The sequence below is a fragment of the Gymnoscopelus microlampas genome (assembly GCF_963454915.1).
Source record: "Gymnoscopelus microlampas genome assembly, chromosome: 12".
Lineage (NCBI taxonomy): Eukaryota > Metazoa > Chordata > Actinopteri > Myctophiformes > Myctophidae > Gymnoscopelus > Gymnoscopelus microlampas.
The window spans coordinates 30,137,792-30,155,045 of record NC_139949.1 but is presented as its reverse complement, the minus strand read 5'-3'; the positions used below and the strand labels follow the sequence as shown (position 1 = coordinate 30,155,045).

Here is a 17,254-nt window from a genome sequence, read left to right as displayed (position 1 = left end):
GAACAACCATAAACCATAGTGCCCTTATATGGTATAATGATATACTCCCTCTGCCACTCTCTAAATCTCTCTCTTTGTGTCTGTCTGTCTGTCTGTCTGTCTGTCTGTCTGTCTGTCTGTCTGTCTGTCTGTCTGTCTGTCTGTCTGTCTGTCTGTCTGTCTGTCTGTCTGTCTGTCTGTCTGTCTCTCTCTCTCTCTCTCTCTCTCTCTCTCTCTCTCTCTCTCTCTCTCTCTCTCTCTCTCTCTCTCTCTCTCTTTCTCTCTCTCCTGGTTGTGTTCCCCCCTCTCTCTCTCTCTCTCTCTCTCTCTCTCTCTCTCTCTCTCTCTCTCTCTCTCTCTCTCTCTCTCTCTCTCTCTCGCTCTCTCTTTTTCTCTCTCCTGGTTGTGTTCCCCCCTCTCTCTCTCTCTCCCTCTCTCTCTCTCTGGAAGCCAGCCTTAATCTCCCCCTGACATCACACTGCTGAGCACTGAGGAAAACTCGAACGGCATCACAGAAGGTGAGGATGATTTAACATGCTATTACTTGCTAATGAAGAGCTGTAGCAAATCATGGCACCATGTGGCGCTGTGTGATGCTCAAATGTTTTCTCATTCATATTACTCTGAATGATCAATTTGTTTTAGACCTATACAAACTTTAAAGTAAATGTTTAGATTAAGATTTTGATTGAACATACAGTATACCGTGTACATAATAAGGGGCCATATATATAAATATTTAGAATAACCTTAACTTTTGCAGTTAATTCATGTCAATATACACAATACAGTGTACACGTGCTAATACTTTAGCTAAGCTGTTTAGGGATGTTTAATCTGAACTGCAACAGTATGCCATTGTTGGCTATGTTTCAATTTCTCCTCAATGCAGTGTGGGTAGTTAGACAGTACTGAGTTTTTTGACATTATGATGGATGCATCTTTCCCCCACCATTTTTACAGATTTGTTTGCCTCGAGCCATGATAATGTTAAGAAATTATAACAAAATACACAAAGCGTCTGACTGTTATGTTCTGTGATTATAGGCTGGGAGATATTAACTATCTCTGTTTTATTTGATCATTTTTAGATAAGTTGAGACAATGATCCTCCTTGCCATGATTTGCCTTTTCGGTAAGATAACTAAGTTGTAGGATAAAACACACTGTAAAACATTTACATTTCACAGGTATTTACCTGATGTTTGGAGATCAATTGTATTGATGCCCCAAACTGATAGACTAATGTTCTAATGGCTTTGGAACAGCAAATATCTGACAATATCTTTGTTTTATACTGTATAGGCTTTGCCTCAGCCCAAAAAGTGACTAAGATCAACTACTGTGGGATAGATAAGACTCATCTAAGGATTGATTGCGTGTATGAGGTTCCTGCTGAGTCACCAGATGTAATGTGCAAGTTTACACAAGGTGAAAGAATTGTTGACACCACTGACCCAGAGGAAGAGCAGGACGGTGCCTACAAGAACAAAGCCAAAGTTCGCATCTACCCAGGCAACATCTGTCGCCTCCGTTATAATAACCTCTCTGAGGGAAGGACCAATTTCAGCTGCACTGTTAAACAGACCGAGACGTCAAAGCCTAAATCTGCAAGTGTGGAAAAAAGTAAGTTTCTGCTAACCATCACCCCCCCCCACTCTGCGAATACTGCTGCACTGGCATCACACATACAGTATACGGTATATCTTTCTGGTTGGATTCTTTCTTCCCGTAATTTGTCCCCTGTGATTCGCTTGACACTGTAGACAAAGGACCAACACGCCTCACCATTGGTATCTGACTGCATTGTCCGTCTCTTTGCAGAGCTCCTTCTCCCCTGCTCAGCTTTGAGTGTCCTGTTTCAGAACTGCAGTGGACTGCTGTTGACCTTGATGACACTCCCTACGCTGCTGGGGATTCACTGGCTGTGAATAACAAAAAGGAAATAAGGCTTCTGTTACACAATAACTAACGCATCCATAATCATGAGACTAATATCATTGCACTATCTTCAATGTTGTGCCTACAGAATAACTGCAGTGACTTGAATGTATACAAACTACCAAAAATATTATAGTATGCCACAGTGCTGCATACTCTGTACTGTGCACACAATACTATGCATACAGTATGTACTATTGCACTCAATGTTGAATACTCTGTATATACTCTACTGTTGCATAAATCTTGTCTAATATGAAATGTAGAGTTTAACCACTTGAACACTAGCATTCCTATCCTGGGGTGATCAGACGCTTTGTGAGCTTGTAGATCGGCTATTTTCAGCGAAGATAATGTAGAGCGAAAACAGTAGGGGCCCTAGTATAGAGCCCTGGGGGAGTCTGGTCAACTAAGTATATCGAGTTTAAGTGGTTAAATGTATTGGGGGTGAGTGGGTCGCTGACTTACTATGCCCAACCAGGCTAGTGGGCAAAGTGATTTGTCCCAGAGAAAGATAAGCACTATATTTTATGAATGGTTGTGCTTAGGACAACATACAGTATATTTATGCTCGTGCTAGGGTCATTTTACTCCAGGTAATTAAAAGTGTTTCCTTTTGTACCCTTACTTGAGTATGAGTATGCAATTGCACTCTTCTTTTTCACCTCCTTCTCCAAGATGAACTATAGATGATGAGAAATATGATGTGACTCGCTCGAAAGAATTTATTCTCTTTAATCTGAATCACATGGAACAGCGAAGGCATACGATGAAACCTGTTCACATTTGAACACAATTGGCTGTGATATAACTAACATCTTTAAGATTAAAGGATATACTGTCCTAGTGTCCTTGAAGGCAGCTTTATTAATGGAAAATTTCATCCATGTGTGATGAAAACGGGTACAGACCTTTTTGTTTGTATGTTTGTTTTGTTTTTGTAGTTTTTGTTTTGTATTTTAGATACTGTACTGTAGTTATGCCAGAGTTGTAATACTGGTGTGTTTACTTAACAAGTCCCATTTACTCCAATAAAAGGTAAAACCTATATATTCTTAGATGCATCAAATACCTTATCAGTAATTATATATATATTATCAGTATTATATGCTATGTGAGTTGCTGTTAAATAAAAACAAACCCTTGTCCTTGGCCATAAGAATTTATAAATAAACTAAGTAGTTTGTGGTCCAGAATTAATACCAGCCAAGATTGATTTGAGATCCTGTTTCACTAGCATGTACTGGCCCCTTCATAACCTTTGCATATTAGATCTCATATTCTCAATATCACATTTCTAAGGCATGTTGCTAAACAGTTATAAAAGCATTTACCAAATACTGTAACGGCTGAATAGCGCAGATGCCACAGTGACAGACAATATACACAACCAGAAAAGTCTGGAACTCTAATTGCATTTTGGAGCCACTTTGGGAAATCTGAAGTCTGGTTTATAAATACATCATGCATGCCTCGTTAATACTGGATATTTCAGGATATAACACACCTTTTTCCAGGTGATTCGGTTGAGGTTCATCATACTGTTTGGGTTTTACTATCATGAGCTGTTCACAGATTTCGGGATTTTGGATAGCACACTGACACACTCCAGTTGTGCACTCGTGATCCTGCTGTAGTAGACCCTGCAGAGAGACTACCAGCTGGCCTATGGAATCCCTGTCTGCAGCCACACACAATGCATTGTCATCCTGATCTGCTTGCATTACTACGGTTGAGGCAACAGAGGGCAGTAGAGGATTCTCCCTCATCTTTTCCCATGGCTGTGTTTACGTCATAGACTGGCAGTGGTGGGAAAAGTAGTACATTTGTTACAAGTAAAAGTCTGGAATTCTAAATTTACTTGAGTAAAAGTACAGAAGTATTGTATAAAAATGTACTTTTCAATGGTATTTTGTTGAATTTTCATGCCCTCACAAATGTTAATAGTTTAGCATTTTGCTGCTTGTACCTGTATGAGTAGTGACAAATAAACCCTCTTGATTCTTGATTTCTGATTCCATTTATGTTGTTGAACAATGGTCAGTAGTGTCATATTGGTTGAGAGCAGAAATACTCAATACTGAGGTACAAGTATTATGATATGAGACATGTTTTATAGGCCTACTGATTGACCCTCACCACCCTTCTGGGTATGGCATGTATGCATGAGTGATAGTTGTTATAGCAGGAAACTTTGGCTTTAATTAAAGATCAGTATCTGGCATTTCAATGAAGTCTAACACAAAAAACTATTTAAAGAAACAGTAATTATCTTAAAACTGAATGTTTTATAATATGGTAGGCCTATATGATGATTTTATTTAAATATATTTATAAATGTTTTAATAGTTGAGTCCATTATCTTTAATGGTTAGACCGTTATTTTGTATAGAAGTATGAAAGAAATTCTATGCTGCATCTGCATGTTGTTCTGTTACCCACTATTGTAGCACTACATTTAGTTATAATGATCAAGCAGTTTCAATAGGTTTGCTCTGAGCTCCTGCCTTAAAGAAGCCTTAAAGGAGACGGGCGCCAAGAGACGGGCGCCGCTGGCCTATAGTGGTTAAGGCGCATATCACATATATGTTCTAATGTAGCCTGACAGCAAGTCTCAGGTTCGATTCCTGGGCCCCACAACCTTTGCTGCGTGTCACTCCCCGTCTCTCTCTCCCTGTTTCCTGTCTCTCTCTGTGTAGCCTACTAAAAAATATCTTTACAAAAAAGTCAAGAAACCAAGGCACCATTTTCATAGTGCCATAAGGTGGTTAGCAGGTTAAGTGCGTAATTAAAGTGTAGCTAATTACATAAGATAAGCCTATATTGATCCCTGGAGACATGCCATGCCAATGCCATAGCAACAGAATGTGGTAAATCGGATCCATATTTATCCAGCAGTCAATACCATCGCAATAACTTTCAGCAAACAGCATAGCCATTAGGCATAAACTGGAAATTTGCGATTTAAGTGTTTTTCCACACAATGCTAAATCGGGTGGAGCTTATGGGTCCAGGGACGTATCAAGACTCAAGGAGGCCCCTGGGCCAATTATCTTTTGGCACCCTGACCCCATGCTACCCAGCACAGGCAGTAGTTATAAGGCATGTGTGGGTCAAGAAATCATTTGTAGACATTCTATTGTAGAGGATTTACAGTATTTAATATACGTATTACATGATATTTATGACATGGTATTTAGGCTGCATGTTATTTATTTGCATGTACAACATTTTATAACATATGAAATCTTAAAAACATATTGTCAGCTCTGTTAGTCAGGCGTTAGTCCTGTTGGTCAGGGGGCTGTAGGAGGGGACTTGTACTGTAGTGCCCACATTTGAGCATTAACCTATATCTAAATATGTAGATATTACATTTAAGTAAATGTTCGATGGGCCTAGTGGCCCACGGGACCCAAGTATTCAAGGGCCCCTGCCCCTGGTCACTGGCCCGGTCCATAATCCATCCATGTATGGTCATTGGGTCCCATGCATGCAGTGGCTAATTTGTTCCTCATGAGGAGAGGCATATAGGTAGGTGTAATAAATGTCATGGCAAATGGGGCATGAGTTATGCCTGTTCAAAGTTTGAACTCAACAGTACATGGGTCAAGTAGCATACCTTTTTGGTTCTCCTCACAGAACCTGATGCAGTCCGTTATATAATGAGAGTCCATCAATGTCCTCACCATGAACCCTCTCAAATAGTCTGTTGACCTGTAAGCACTTCCCTCAGCAAACTCTAAAAAATAGTCAATAATTAATTGCTAATGCTTGCTAAATAAATGGTATACTTAAATCAAATGTAGACTAGCCTATACTCATTATACATTTTAGCTGCAACTAGCTGTGTTTACCCTGTTATGACATGTCTAATACCCATGCCTCCCAAACATTGAACTTTGATGACTGATCAAATGTTGATTTCTGTCACAGGTGGTTTGATTGATTGATGTACTTTATTTAGTAAGACATGAGAACAGTACATGGCAGTACATAACAGTACATGGAAGTACAAATTCGCAATACAAGGTCTACTAAACTGGATAGCTCAGTTAAGCACGTAGCTTGTTTAAGATGAGATCCCCATGCACACAAATCATGTTGACATATAAGAGACAGACAGATATACACACTACTATACAGAATGTCATACAATCAGTTTACAGGTTACTGGTATGAAGTATGAAGGGTGAAAAATATGTACAAAAAAGAAAGAGAGGGGGGGGGGGGGTAGGTTAGGTTAGGACATGGGGTAGGTTAGGACTTGGACAGGGGCCATTTTTGAATTGCAGCCTCCTGAAGGTGTATCTTTAGGGCATTTTTGAAAGTAAGTAGGGTTTTACACTCCTTTACTCCTTTTGGTAGGGCATTCCACATTTTAGATGAATAGCATGAGAAAGAGTTCATTCCCTTTGTTGTGCCAAATCTGGGTTGAACATGGTTTGTGGAGCTGCCTCTGGTGTTATGATCATGGACTTGATTAACATTTTGGAAGTATTTTGACAAATACAGGGGGATCCCAATGTTGTGGTGTATCTTAAAGACCAGGCCCATAGCAAGTTGCTGTACTCTGGTGTTGCTCAGTCACCTGTGCTAAGGCTGATCTTTGAAATTAAAAAGTTAACCACTGTTCTTTTGCTACCTTGACAAATAGCCTATGCGTCACATAATCATTCCTCTCTAGCTCAGTGGTTCTCAAAGTGGAGAACCACAGTGTTCTGTAACAAATGGAACCAAATTGACCCAGTTGGTCCCATTTCAAGGACCCTCTCTCAGAGGAAAGGGGGTCCTTGAAATGAAAACGTTTGAGAACCATTGTCTCTCTCTAGTCTTCAGTAGGCTACATGATAATTATGTGAATTCTTTCCAACCAGTCCAACCTGTATGCCTTCCCTCCCTGGGCTGAGCCATGATGACGTCATCCATCCATGTAGTGTTAGTGGAAGCGGAAGACATTACCTGTAGTGTTGCCATGTCGGCTTATCATAAGCGACTTTGGGCTTCTTTTTCTGTAAAGTTGCTTGTAAATATAGGTAGTTGCGGGTTGCGAGTTTTTGGGGCTTGTTTCTAAACTGTACTTGCTTATTTAGGCTTGCTTCCAAAAAAATGTTATTTAAACCAGTGGTTCTGAAATGTTATATAATGTATAGATATATTAAATAATATATTTGAAAATAGCCGATCTACATGCTCATGTGGCCCAAGTTGCTTCTTTTGGGCTTGTTTTCTTAGACCTCGTTGCTTATTTCTCTCACAAAATATGGCAACACTGGTTTAGTTTAGTTCACTACCTCCACCTCCACCTATGTCTACAGGTGACGACGGCAAGCAGGGCCAATAAGTTGATCCTAGAACTGCGTCTATTTCTCCAAAGATAAAAAGGGGATTACAGATTTTTCACACAGCTGCTGCTCATAAACAGGACACTGAAGACATTTTAAACATTTTGCGTTTTGTTTACCAAAAGAGGCCTCGACTAAAGTAAACTCTCCGGGTCTCACTGCTAGTAAACAAAGGACAAGGACCGACCGACCGACCGACATGTTTGTCAGCGGCTTGGTTTCGGTGTCTCTCTTCATTTACGCCATAACAGGTGAGTTGAGTCAAGTGTTGTGTAGGCCTCAAACTTCTTACTGCAAGTGCAATGTATATGAAGTGTTTCTTGGGTTTAGGCAGTGTTTCCCTTTAGAGCTGAATGTGTTTGACTGTTAATTATTATTTAAAAAAACATGCAGTTTCACTGAAACTGATACCGAAAGCCACACCTGTTGTCGTAGGCCACAGTGTAGCAGTAGGCTATATGTTTAGATAGATAGTACTGCTGGTCACTTTGTTTGGAAATGTTATTGTCAATGTACATTTACAACACTTGTAATGGCCTGCATACAGGCTACCTGACCTGACTCTGAGCCATAACATTGTATCAGTATTTTCAAGTAGGAGTGAAGGATTTTCAGTAGTTTACTTTTATGAACTCAGACACACACACGCACACCATTTTCCTTTCCACATTTACATGATTGAGTAGTCTTTTACTTTGTCAAATAAGCTGGTTTCCTTGCAACCGTAGATATACAAGTTTTGTTCTAGCTGATAATGCATTTCAAATGGTATGTTAACTTTTAAGTATTGCTAAGTTGAAATCACAACCAAGATGAGGGGAATTTAAAAACATTCTTATAACTTGTTCACACTTCAGAAAGAGAGCAACTTTATGGGACCGATATGTGTATGTTGACTATCATTAATACATTTTTAGTTCAATTCATCTATTCATGAATATCTAAATGTAGGTGTTTCATGTTTGGAACATGATTTTTGTTGTTTTTGGCACAGGCATGAGATTCACTTGGACTAATATCCCAAAGCACCCTCACATTGAATTAATTAATTGGGTTTGATATCACGCTACTGATGGTAGGGGTGACCTGTAGCACAGGTCAAATGGTTGAAAACCATTTTTTAATCAGCACTATGGTTACTGAGAAATGTCAACTTGAATATTGCTAGGATGCTAATGGTAACAAATGATCAAAAAACAGGTACTGCTAGCTGATACCATTCACCACATGTCAAGTTTCTATAGTGTCTGTGGATCATAGACAATACTTCCTCTGAAACCTGTTTCATGGTAGAAGAGAGAAGTTCATTGTTTAATTTAGCCTGGTGTCTTCCAAGCCTGTGTGTATTGTTGAATGGCTGTTCAGTATTCACAAGCCTTTTTTATTTATTTATTTAAATCTCCCCACCTCCGAAACTCCAATGACAGCCACACTAATAAGGAAGTCATGGACTTCTCTGCTCTGGTGTCATTTTACGCTACGAGTTCCCTCCCCCCCCAAGCCTTTTATCAGGTCAAACCAAAACTATGACTGTGCCACCTTATCTTGCTGTTTGTCGCAATTTCTACCCACAGAAAAAGCCAACAAGCCATGGTAACATGTCTCTGTCATTAGTTCAACTTTACCTGACTTTTAATGTGCACCTCAGGCACAAAAAAGAAGATTCACACACTGTTTGAAGAATTATTATGTGTGTGTAGCTTTTTGCCCTTTTCTATTCTTCAATTCAATGTTATCTTTCTATCTTACTTTATTATTTATTTAAAGACAATAATACAATATACCGTAAACATATTTAGGCAAAACATTTAACAAAAAGCATCAGCCAGACAATAGAATAGTATGTGATAATAAATACATTTAATGTCTAACTATAACATATTTTAAAGTAACTGGCAGGTGACTATACTGTTGGGTTCTGTAGTTGAATTTGTAGTGGCTATTATGGATTATAGACTACCAAGTAGTAATTTTAAAGATGAACCTAACAGGCAAATCCTTAACAATAGTGTAGCATCCTATAATTTTACGAACACTGTGACTGACTGGTCTCTTGCAGTAAATGTTTAGTTGTTTACTTATTGACGGTTGTTGCTGTTCTCAGGCGGTTAGAACCCAGTGTCAGTCATTACGGGTTTCATTGGAAGTGTTGTGTGTCAGCAGAAAACCACTTTGGTTGTGTACACCCTAAACCCTCAGGCTTGCTACCACTGACTGTGCTGCAGTCTACAGTTTTGAGGGTGCTGGAGGCTGTTGCTCAAGAGTTTTAGGGCGTGTTTGTTAGTTTTTTTTGTTTGGCTATGATCTCTCTGTCAAATCAATGTTAACCAAGACACATGTCTGCTCTTGTTGGCCGATGGCATTTCTGTATGAAAGTTTTTTTTGATCTGTAAATTTCATCTGTATGTATTTTCTTCTGGTGCCGACACTTCTTCCACAGTCTTCTATTTTTTTTGTTTTATTTTTAGTTTAGGTGATTTAATAATCATGACTGCAATAGATTTCCTATCCTAATCCTTATATTGCTTTTTGATGTGATTCCTTTGACTGTCACCCTTCCAGGTGTAAGTGGTTTTACAGTGACAACCACAAATGCAAATGTACGCGCCAAAGAAGGTGAAGGTGAGTCCTGAAAGATGTACTTTAGAAGATTGGACAATTTTCAATTCAATTTTATTAAAGTGTCAAATCACAACAAGTTTTCTCAAGACACTTTACAGAATGACATGATGTTGCTCACTGCTCAGTTGATGCTTATGCCATGTACAGAATTCACAGAACTCCAATTTAAGACAAAATACTGAAAGATAACAAGCACAGATATACAGAATAAAACCCTGGAAACTTTATACCTCATACTGCACTAGCGACCGCTCCGCTACCGCTCCGAGATGAGGTTCCACGCATCTCGGTGCCCTTTGAGGAGGACATTTTCAAATATTTTCCACTATGCATAATTCTTACCCTTTTCCGCACATCGTATCCAAAAAGTAAAGGTTTTCTGCACTGCTCTCAGATGTTTTGCCTTGTAGCGGAAAAGAAAATCTAACTGACGAGTTGAAACAAGCGTTTAAATCGCTTAAAATGTCAACCTGTGGTCAACCCCCATCCGCATGCGCAGTACGGCTCCCGTAAGATTGCATTGGGAAAATATGGCCACAGGCTGACATTTTAAGCGATTTAAACGCTTGTTTCAAGCCGTCAGTTAGATTTTATTTTCCGCTAGAAGTTAAAACATCTGAGAGCAGTGCAGAAAACCTTGGATACGATGTGCGGAAAAGGGTAAGAATCATGCATAGTCGAAAATATTTGAAAATGTCCTGCTCAAACGGCACCGAGCTGCGTGGAACCTTATCTCGGAGCTATATAGCGGAGGGAGAGGTTCTGATTGTAGCTAACTGTAAAACCAGAAAGATTGAACTGAGAGTGCATTTTAGGGCTATCAACACTGGACAAATTTAGCCATCTTAGTCAGCTTCTTTAATCTTCATACAAGCCTCTTGTCATGGGGCAGATGGCGAGCTTATAGGATTTGAGACGTAGCATTTTTTTATGTGCTCTCATTGCGTTTTTCATTTCAGGTGCTGATCTTACATGTTCTTACTCGGCTGACTTTGGTTCAGATGCAAGAATTGAGTGGAAGTTTGCAGACAAGAAAGGCTCACAGACATATGTTTATTTTAATGGCCAACCCACAAGTAAGTGAATACATCCTAAACACCTTATCTCTGTCTAGTCGTAGAATGATACTTGTTGTTTTAGAATATTATGGGCAATTTTTCATGAGAGCCAAATGGGTCATGTATACCTCACGTGACCTATTTATTGCAAATCATTACATGGGAATGCATTGGTAATTATACGCTTCTTGCTTCCACAGCACAATATAGGGACAAAGTGACAGTTTTCGGCGGTAATTTGAGATTCAACCAGGTGACCCGCAAGGATACTGGAGACTATGATTGTGTGGTGGCTGGCAATGCCAAGTTCGGGGAAGTTACAGTGAAGCTTACTGTACTGGGTAAGATTGTGAACTACTTACATTCTGCAATTAAAAATTCTATAACCTCTTTTCTCCATATTTTAACTTTTAGTATTTTTTTGTAAATTAAGGGTTAAAAGTAGCAGATTCACAAGCTCAAAACGTGTCGTAAAGCGACTAATTTGGAGCTTGTAGATCTGCCGCTGTTGCCATTTCTGAATTTAAATCCTGAAAAGTAACAGTTTTGTAAATCCACCCCACGGAGACATTTTAGTTGTTCTGAAAACTTAGGTTAGGATTTAGAAGGCGTTTTTAGAATCGGCCTCAGGTCTAAATGGGTTAATAGTATAATTAACAAAATAATCATCATTGTATCAAAAGGTGTGCTGTACTGGCAGTGAAATAGCACAGTGCGTGTGTGAGTTGACTATGAGCTAAATGTATGTTTTTGTTGTCCCCATTAGTCCCACCATCTCCACCCCTGGTCAGAATCCCTCAGACGGTGACAACAGGCAAGACTGCCCTGTTGACTTGCCATGACAGTGATGGTTCACCTCCTCCGATCTACAAGTGGTACAAAGATGGAACGCTCCTGCCTGAAAATCCCAGCCAGTTTTCCGCCTTCAAAAATGCCACCTACAAGATGAATTCAGCGAATGGCAATCTAGTCAGTTAATGTTCATCATCACCATTCACACCAGCAGGCTTAGACAATAGCACTCGCTGAAGTGCCTTTTTCAGTCGAGTCCCATATTCTTCACATGCAGATATTTGAAATGCACTGTTTGTGATTCCCCTTCCCAGGAGTTTCCCGCTGTGTCCAAGGCAGACACTGGAAGCTATGCCTGTGAGGCTGTCAATGACGCTGGCCCTCCTCAGCGCAGTAAAGCTAAAAAAATGGAAGTCCGTAAGTGTGTTTGTTTCTTGCAGTGCACAAATGTGACTTTTGGGTGCTTTGTCCTCCATTTTCTCCCAATGTAGTTGTTGCCAATTCCTCATGTGTTCTGCAGCCCCTGTTGCTGCTAACCCCCACCGTTTGCATGGGGAGGTTGTAGACTACAACATGCTTCCTCCTATACACAAGGAGTCGCCAGTGGTCGCTTGTCACCAGCCGACAAGGAGTTTCATCAAGAGAGTGTAACACATGGGGGTTCACGCCACGTACAGTATATATCCAAGTTCCCCTCGCCACTGAATACGTGTCGTAACAAACCAATTTGAGTCTCTAGTGCCATGACAAAGATATAATCCCCTACTGTAACATGCACACACTCCAAATGTCATCTTAGTGGTGGTATTGGGGTAAAAACTCACTTATTGAACTTAGTCGGCTGAATAACACACATCTATAAATCTTATCGTGGAGCTGGAAATCGTATAGCCCAAGTCCATAGATGCATGAAAGAAATTCCTATACACGTGTTACCTGAATGCCTCGTTGCTGACATTTTGGTCTTCTGACTTTTATGGAGACAAGCACATTGTTGGAATTTTGTGATTGTTCTTTTCTTTGTAAAGGTCTGGAGAACAAAATGCTGGCAACAAGGCATAAAAAAACAGTGCAGAGGTGACGTGTGCGATGTGTGTACACATTGGTGTGGAGTGAAAAAAGGAGGGGACTAAGTATAGACCGCATTAGCCTGGCATGGCCAGACTAATATTCTCTGTGTGGAACCTGCATTTCCAAAGCGGCGGATAAAAAAAAAATGCATTTGGTGATAAGCCCGCCCCATATTTGCATACTGGACCCTGATTGGTGCCCCACAACTTCGAGGGCAGTGAAATCCAATCACAACTGAGCGGGTTTATTTTTATTTTTTTTACACTGGCAGATCTGTCTGGTTTCCATGCTAAGACCGCATGGGAATTGGCTATTGATATATTTGAAGAAAATCAATTCCTAAATTGAGATTGCATTGATTTTAACTGTGCTGCTGTTTAACAATAATCTCAGTATGTGGTAATCTTATGCAAATTTCATGTCCACTGTTTTAAGGTGATATTAATACTGGGGGCATTGTTGCTGGAGTGATAGTGGCCATCCTACTGCTGGTCTTATTGGCATTTGGAATTTGGTACGCCAACAAGAAAGGATACCTGCCTAGTGAGTACAAATCTCAAAATTAATTCAAAAGGCATGGGATTATGTTTTCATTCCTGTGAGTCTGTTTTTCTGTCTGTCTGTGAACAGCTAATCTAGTTGTTATTTTTTGTTCATGTTATCTTTCACAATCTTTATATGAGGTTGATCATCTTGGGTGCCAGAAATGCCATGACATCATCAATGGCTTGGCCCCAAGGATCATGAAATAGATTAGATTCTACACATGGCTATCAGTTACAGTTAAGAGCAAAAATAGACATGAGGTTTCTGCAGGATATTGACATGTGCCAAGATGGACTTGAGGTTTCTGCAGGATATACAAGATGTTTGATTTAATGATTTTGTTTGTTTCCCCTTCACAGAGAGGAGCGAAAGGTAAGAGTTTCATTCAAAACAATGTTTTTGCAGATTTACTTTTCATTACATTTTAACTAAATTGCATGTTCCCTTCATTACTTGTTTACAGAATTACAAAATTGTCTTTTTTCCCTTCTCCACAGCAAATCAAAACCCTCTATGGTCTACCAGCCTCCATCCGTGTATGGTGGTGAAGATGACGAAGATGTAAGTCTGATCCTGTCTATCAATCTGCTTTGTTTTAGTTGTTTATACAAGTTTATTTTCTCTGGTGTGTCCATTTAGCTGGTACAGTGTTTTACGTTATGTATTTGAGATCAATCCTTGCAAGAAAAATAATGTCCACATTATGACATTTGATATTTTTCTGTCTCAGGGGGAATTCAGACAGAAGTCATCTTTTGTGGTATAGCCTGCAGAAAGATCAAGAGTGCGTCAAAGAATCTCTAGCAACGTTTGTGATGTGGGAACTCTTCCTTTTTGTCTGTCTCTCAACTCGTTGCAGACCTTTTTTTTTGTTTTTAGTTCATGATGATTTGCTTTTAACAGGCAGTTTTCATAGACTTTATGATTCATTGAGGTGGCCTTTTCTCATTCACAATTTGTTGCCATAAATGCTGAGCATTGTAGGGATACAAAATTGTAATGTCATGGCAAATATTGTACATACTTGTATTGCACCCAGAAGATTGATTAGTATAACAAGCAGTGATAAATGGCCACATATGTTTCATTTTAGCCTTTGAAATTCTGCTTCCTATATTTGTCCCATTGTTTAAAATGACTTGCCCTTTTTATATTTGACATGTAATTCATGATTCTTCCCATCACGCTGTTCAATTCAAATGACAATTTATTTCAATCTTTGTAGTGACACAAAAACAATATGTAAATAACGCGTGGTGCAAATTTCAGGTAACTGCGTCAGCTTTGATATCCAATGTTAACACATTTTAAGTCATTGGTCCTTCAGACAAGCTTTTTTTGTACACTCCCACTTTAGATTGCACCATTACCAGTGATTAACAAGAGAAACTACATTCCTGAATATGTATTTTTGGCTTATTGACTAGCTCAGGCAGGACATGATTGACAACCATTGCAGCACCTCACCACTGCAATGGTCCCATAACTTATCCATGTGAAGATCCAAAATGTAATCACTTTGAGTGCAGTGCATGTATAGTCAGCATAGATGATTGAGCGTGTTTCTGAAAGGTATTTTATGTTTCTCTAATGCTTGTTTGTATTTACTTTGCTCATCTGCTTGACTCATTTTTATTTATGCAAATTATGCAAAGTTCTATTGTACATTTATTTCAGTCATGGCTATTTTAGAATTCTCACACCTATTGGAAAGCTGCCTTTTCTATAAAAAAAAAATAAACATTCCATGGTCATGAACTTGGTCAGTGTAAACTATACAAAGCTATACAAAACTACAAAGCTATTGTTTATGGTGCATTCACATTTTTCAGTTTCTTTGATTTGTCGAAATCTTGTTTTTGTTTTATCAAAATCTGTATTTTGGGAGGGTGTGGAAAATAGATGTGTAGGTGGAGAGAACTCTACATAGCCATACATTCTGTTTATTAGTGCAGGGTTATGACAGTAGACCTACAGTAATGCTTGCTGCAACTTATTTTCTGTCACAAATCTCAATCTTTTCAATCTCCTCAATGTTTTTTATTTATGGAAATGTACACATGATTTTTTTGTTAATGGAGTAAAGCCCAGTTCACATCAATGATTCGCAATGCACCTAGTAGCAACTTGCAACCATTGCAAGAAATGGCATCAGTCTGAATTGGCACATTTTTGGGATACGGTTGCAATTTGCAAGTAGTTGTGTTGCGAATCATTGGTGTGGACTGGGCTTAAGAGTAACTGTATTAAGTGTGTATAAATGGTGGATGACCAAATGCATTGTTTGCTAGTTATTTTAACATGCCTGTGAAAAAACGAAGTACATTTTCTATAAATATAGTATGCTCACCTCCAGGGGGTGATATTGTAAAATATCTTGCACAAATTGTAATCAACAATCTGAACAATGTGCTATGATACAGTACATAAATGCATCAGTCTAGACTCTAGTACGTTGAAAAACAAATGCTATATAGCCAGTAAGACAGCATATTGAGCTGACAGTATGCTTTGTGAAAATAACCAGTTTTTTCAATGTCCTGGGACAGCGTTCTGCATGATAACCTGCCTCTAACTTATTTAGGGTTCTTCATCAATGATGGTGTCGTAAAGAAACTGGGTTTTCTTTCCCCCTCAGCTCCCAAACCCTGGTTGAGGGTACTCTAACTTCTCATATTGGTTATTTGTAACTCCAAACCGAAAGGCACACATTTTGCTATTTGTTGCTCCAAAAATACTCAGGTTGAGATATACGTGGTTTGGTAATGTGAGAAATGTATAGTTACTACAAATTCATATAATCTTTAAGGAAATGGTACCCTGGAGGTTTCTGTCCAATGACTCTCCTACACTGCTGTACACATCTTGCTTATATAGACTAGCTTACTTTTTGATTGTACATTTAGCTTTGAAGTTGTTTTTTAAATAAAATTGTGTTGCTTAATTATTGTTTTGTCATTTCTACATACTACTCAGTATTATCTCAGCTTTTTCTCACAGACAATAAGTGCTACCTTGACTTACCATAATGTTTCCATGTGTCATTCACTTGCACAAAACGTGGCTGACTCATTGACCATTCATTCAGTGGATGGCATTCATGTTAAAAGAGTTTATGGATGCTCAATAGAAAGCAAAGCAGCACTGAGTGATTAGTGTGAAATACCCCCCCCCCCTTCACTTTCACCAGAGCAGCATAATATGCAAGAATGACTTTCGCCTATCGGTTGCTATGGTAACAGGCGGTCGCGTGGAGTAGGCTCACCCACCTACTCTGGTAAGGTTCTTCCAGTGTTCGTGGAGTCCAGCCCACCCTGATGGGAACGACACATGCGGAAGGGTGAACGCCCACATAGACAGGAAGTTTGGCCAATAAAAACTTGCCATATTCTTTTCCCACAAGATTTGCCTAAACTCACACAAAGATTGTTAAGTGTGTGTTATATAAGATGACTTCAGTTCTTTCTTCTACATGATTGATGATGTCTGATCTCTTTGAATCATCCCACTGCATCGCTACAGAGTACAGCCAGTGTAGGATACTGTACAGCGTTGCCATGTCTGCTTATTATAAGCGACTTTGGGCTTGTTCTTCTGTAAAGTTGCTCGTAAATATTAGTGGTTGCGGTTTTTTGGTCTTGTTTCTAAAGTGTACTTGCTTAATTAGGCTTGCTTCCAAATATTCCAATCAAACCAGTGGTTCTTCTCAAATATTTTCATGAAAATGTTTTGTTAGAATGTTTAAAAAAATATTCCAAATATTCCACATTTTATTGCAAGAGTTTTTGAAAATAGCAGATCTACAAGCTCACAACGCGTCGCATTGTGAGCTTGTAGACAAAGCGCTCATGTGGCTGAGTGGCTCTCGTGGCTTCTTTTAGGCCTGTTTTCATAGACCTG

General features: G+C 39.2%; 1 protein-coding gene across 1 annotated transcript; it reads left to right on the top strand.

Moving 5' to 3' along the window:
* Nucleotides 1-7,219: 7,219 nt before the first annotated feature.
* Nucleotides 7,220-16,298, top strand: f11r.1 (F11 receptor, tandem duplicate 1). Its single transcript, XM_084073446.1, has 10 exons — nucleotides 7,220-7,516; nucleotides 9,828-9,887; nucleotides 10,847-10,963; nucleotides 11,146-11,286; nucleotides 11,712-11,914; nucleotides 12,052-12,154; nucleotides 13,244-13,351; nucleotides 13,714-13,726; nucleotides 13,852-13,915; nucleotides 14,085-16,298. The coding sequence occupies exons 1-10, from the start codon at nucleotides 7,465-7,467 to the stop codon at nucleotides 14,118-14,120; spliced, it is 897 nt and encodes a 298-aa protein (XP_083929572.1). The 5' UTR covers nucleotides 7,220-7,464; the 3' UTR covers nucleotides 14,121-16,298.
* The last annotated feature ends 956 nt before the right edge of the window (nucleotides 16,299-17,254 follow it).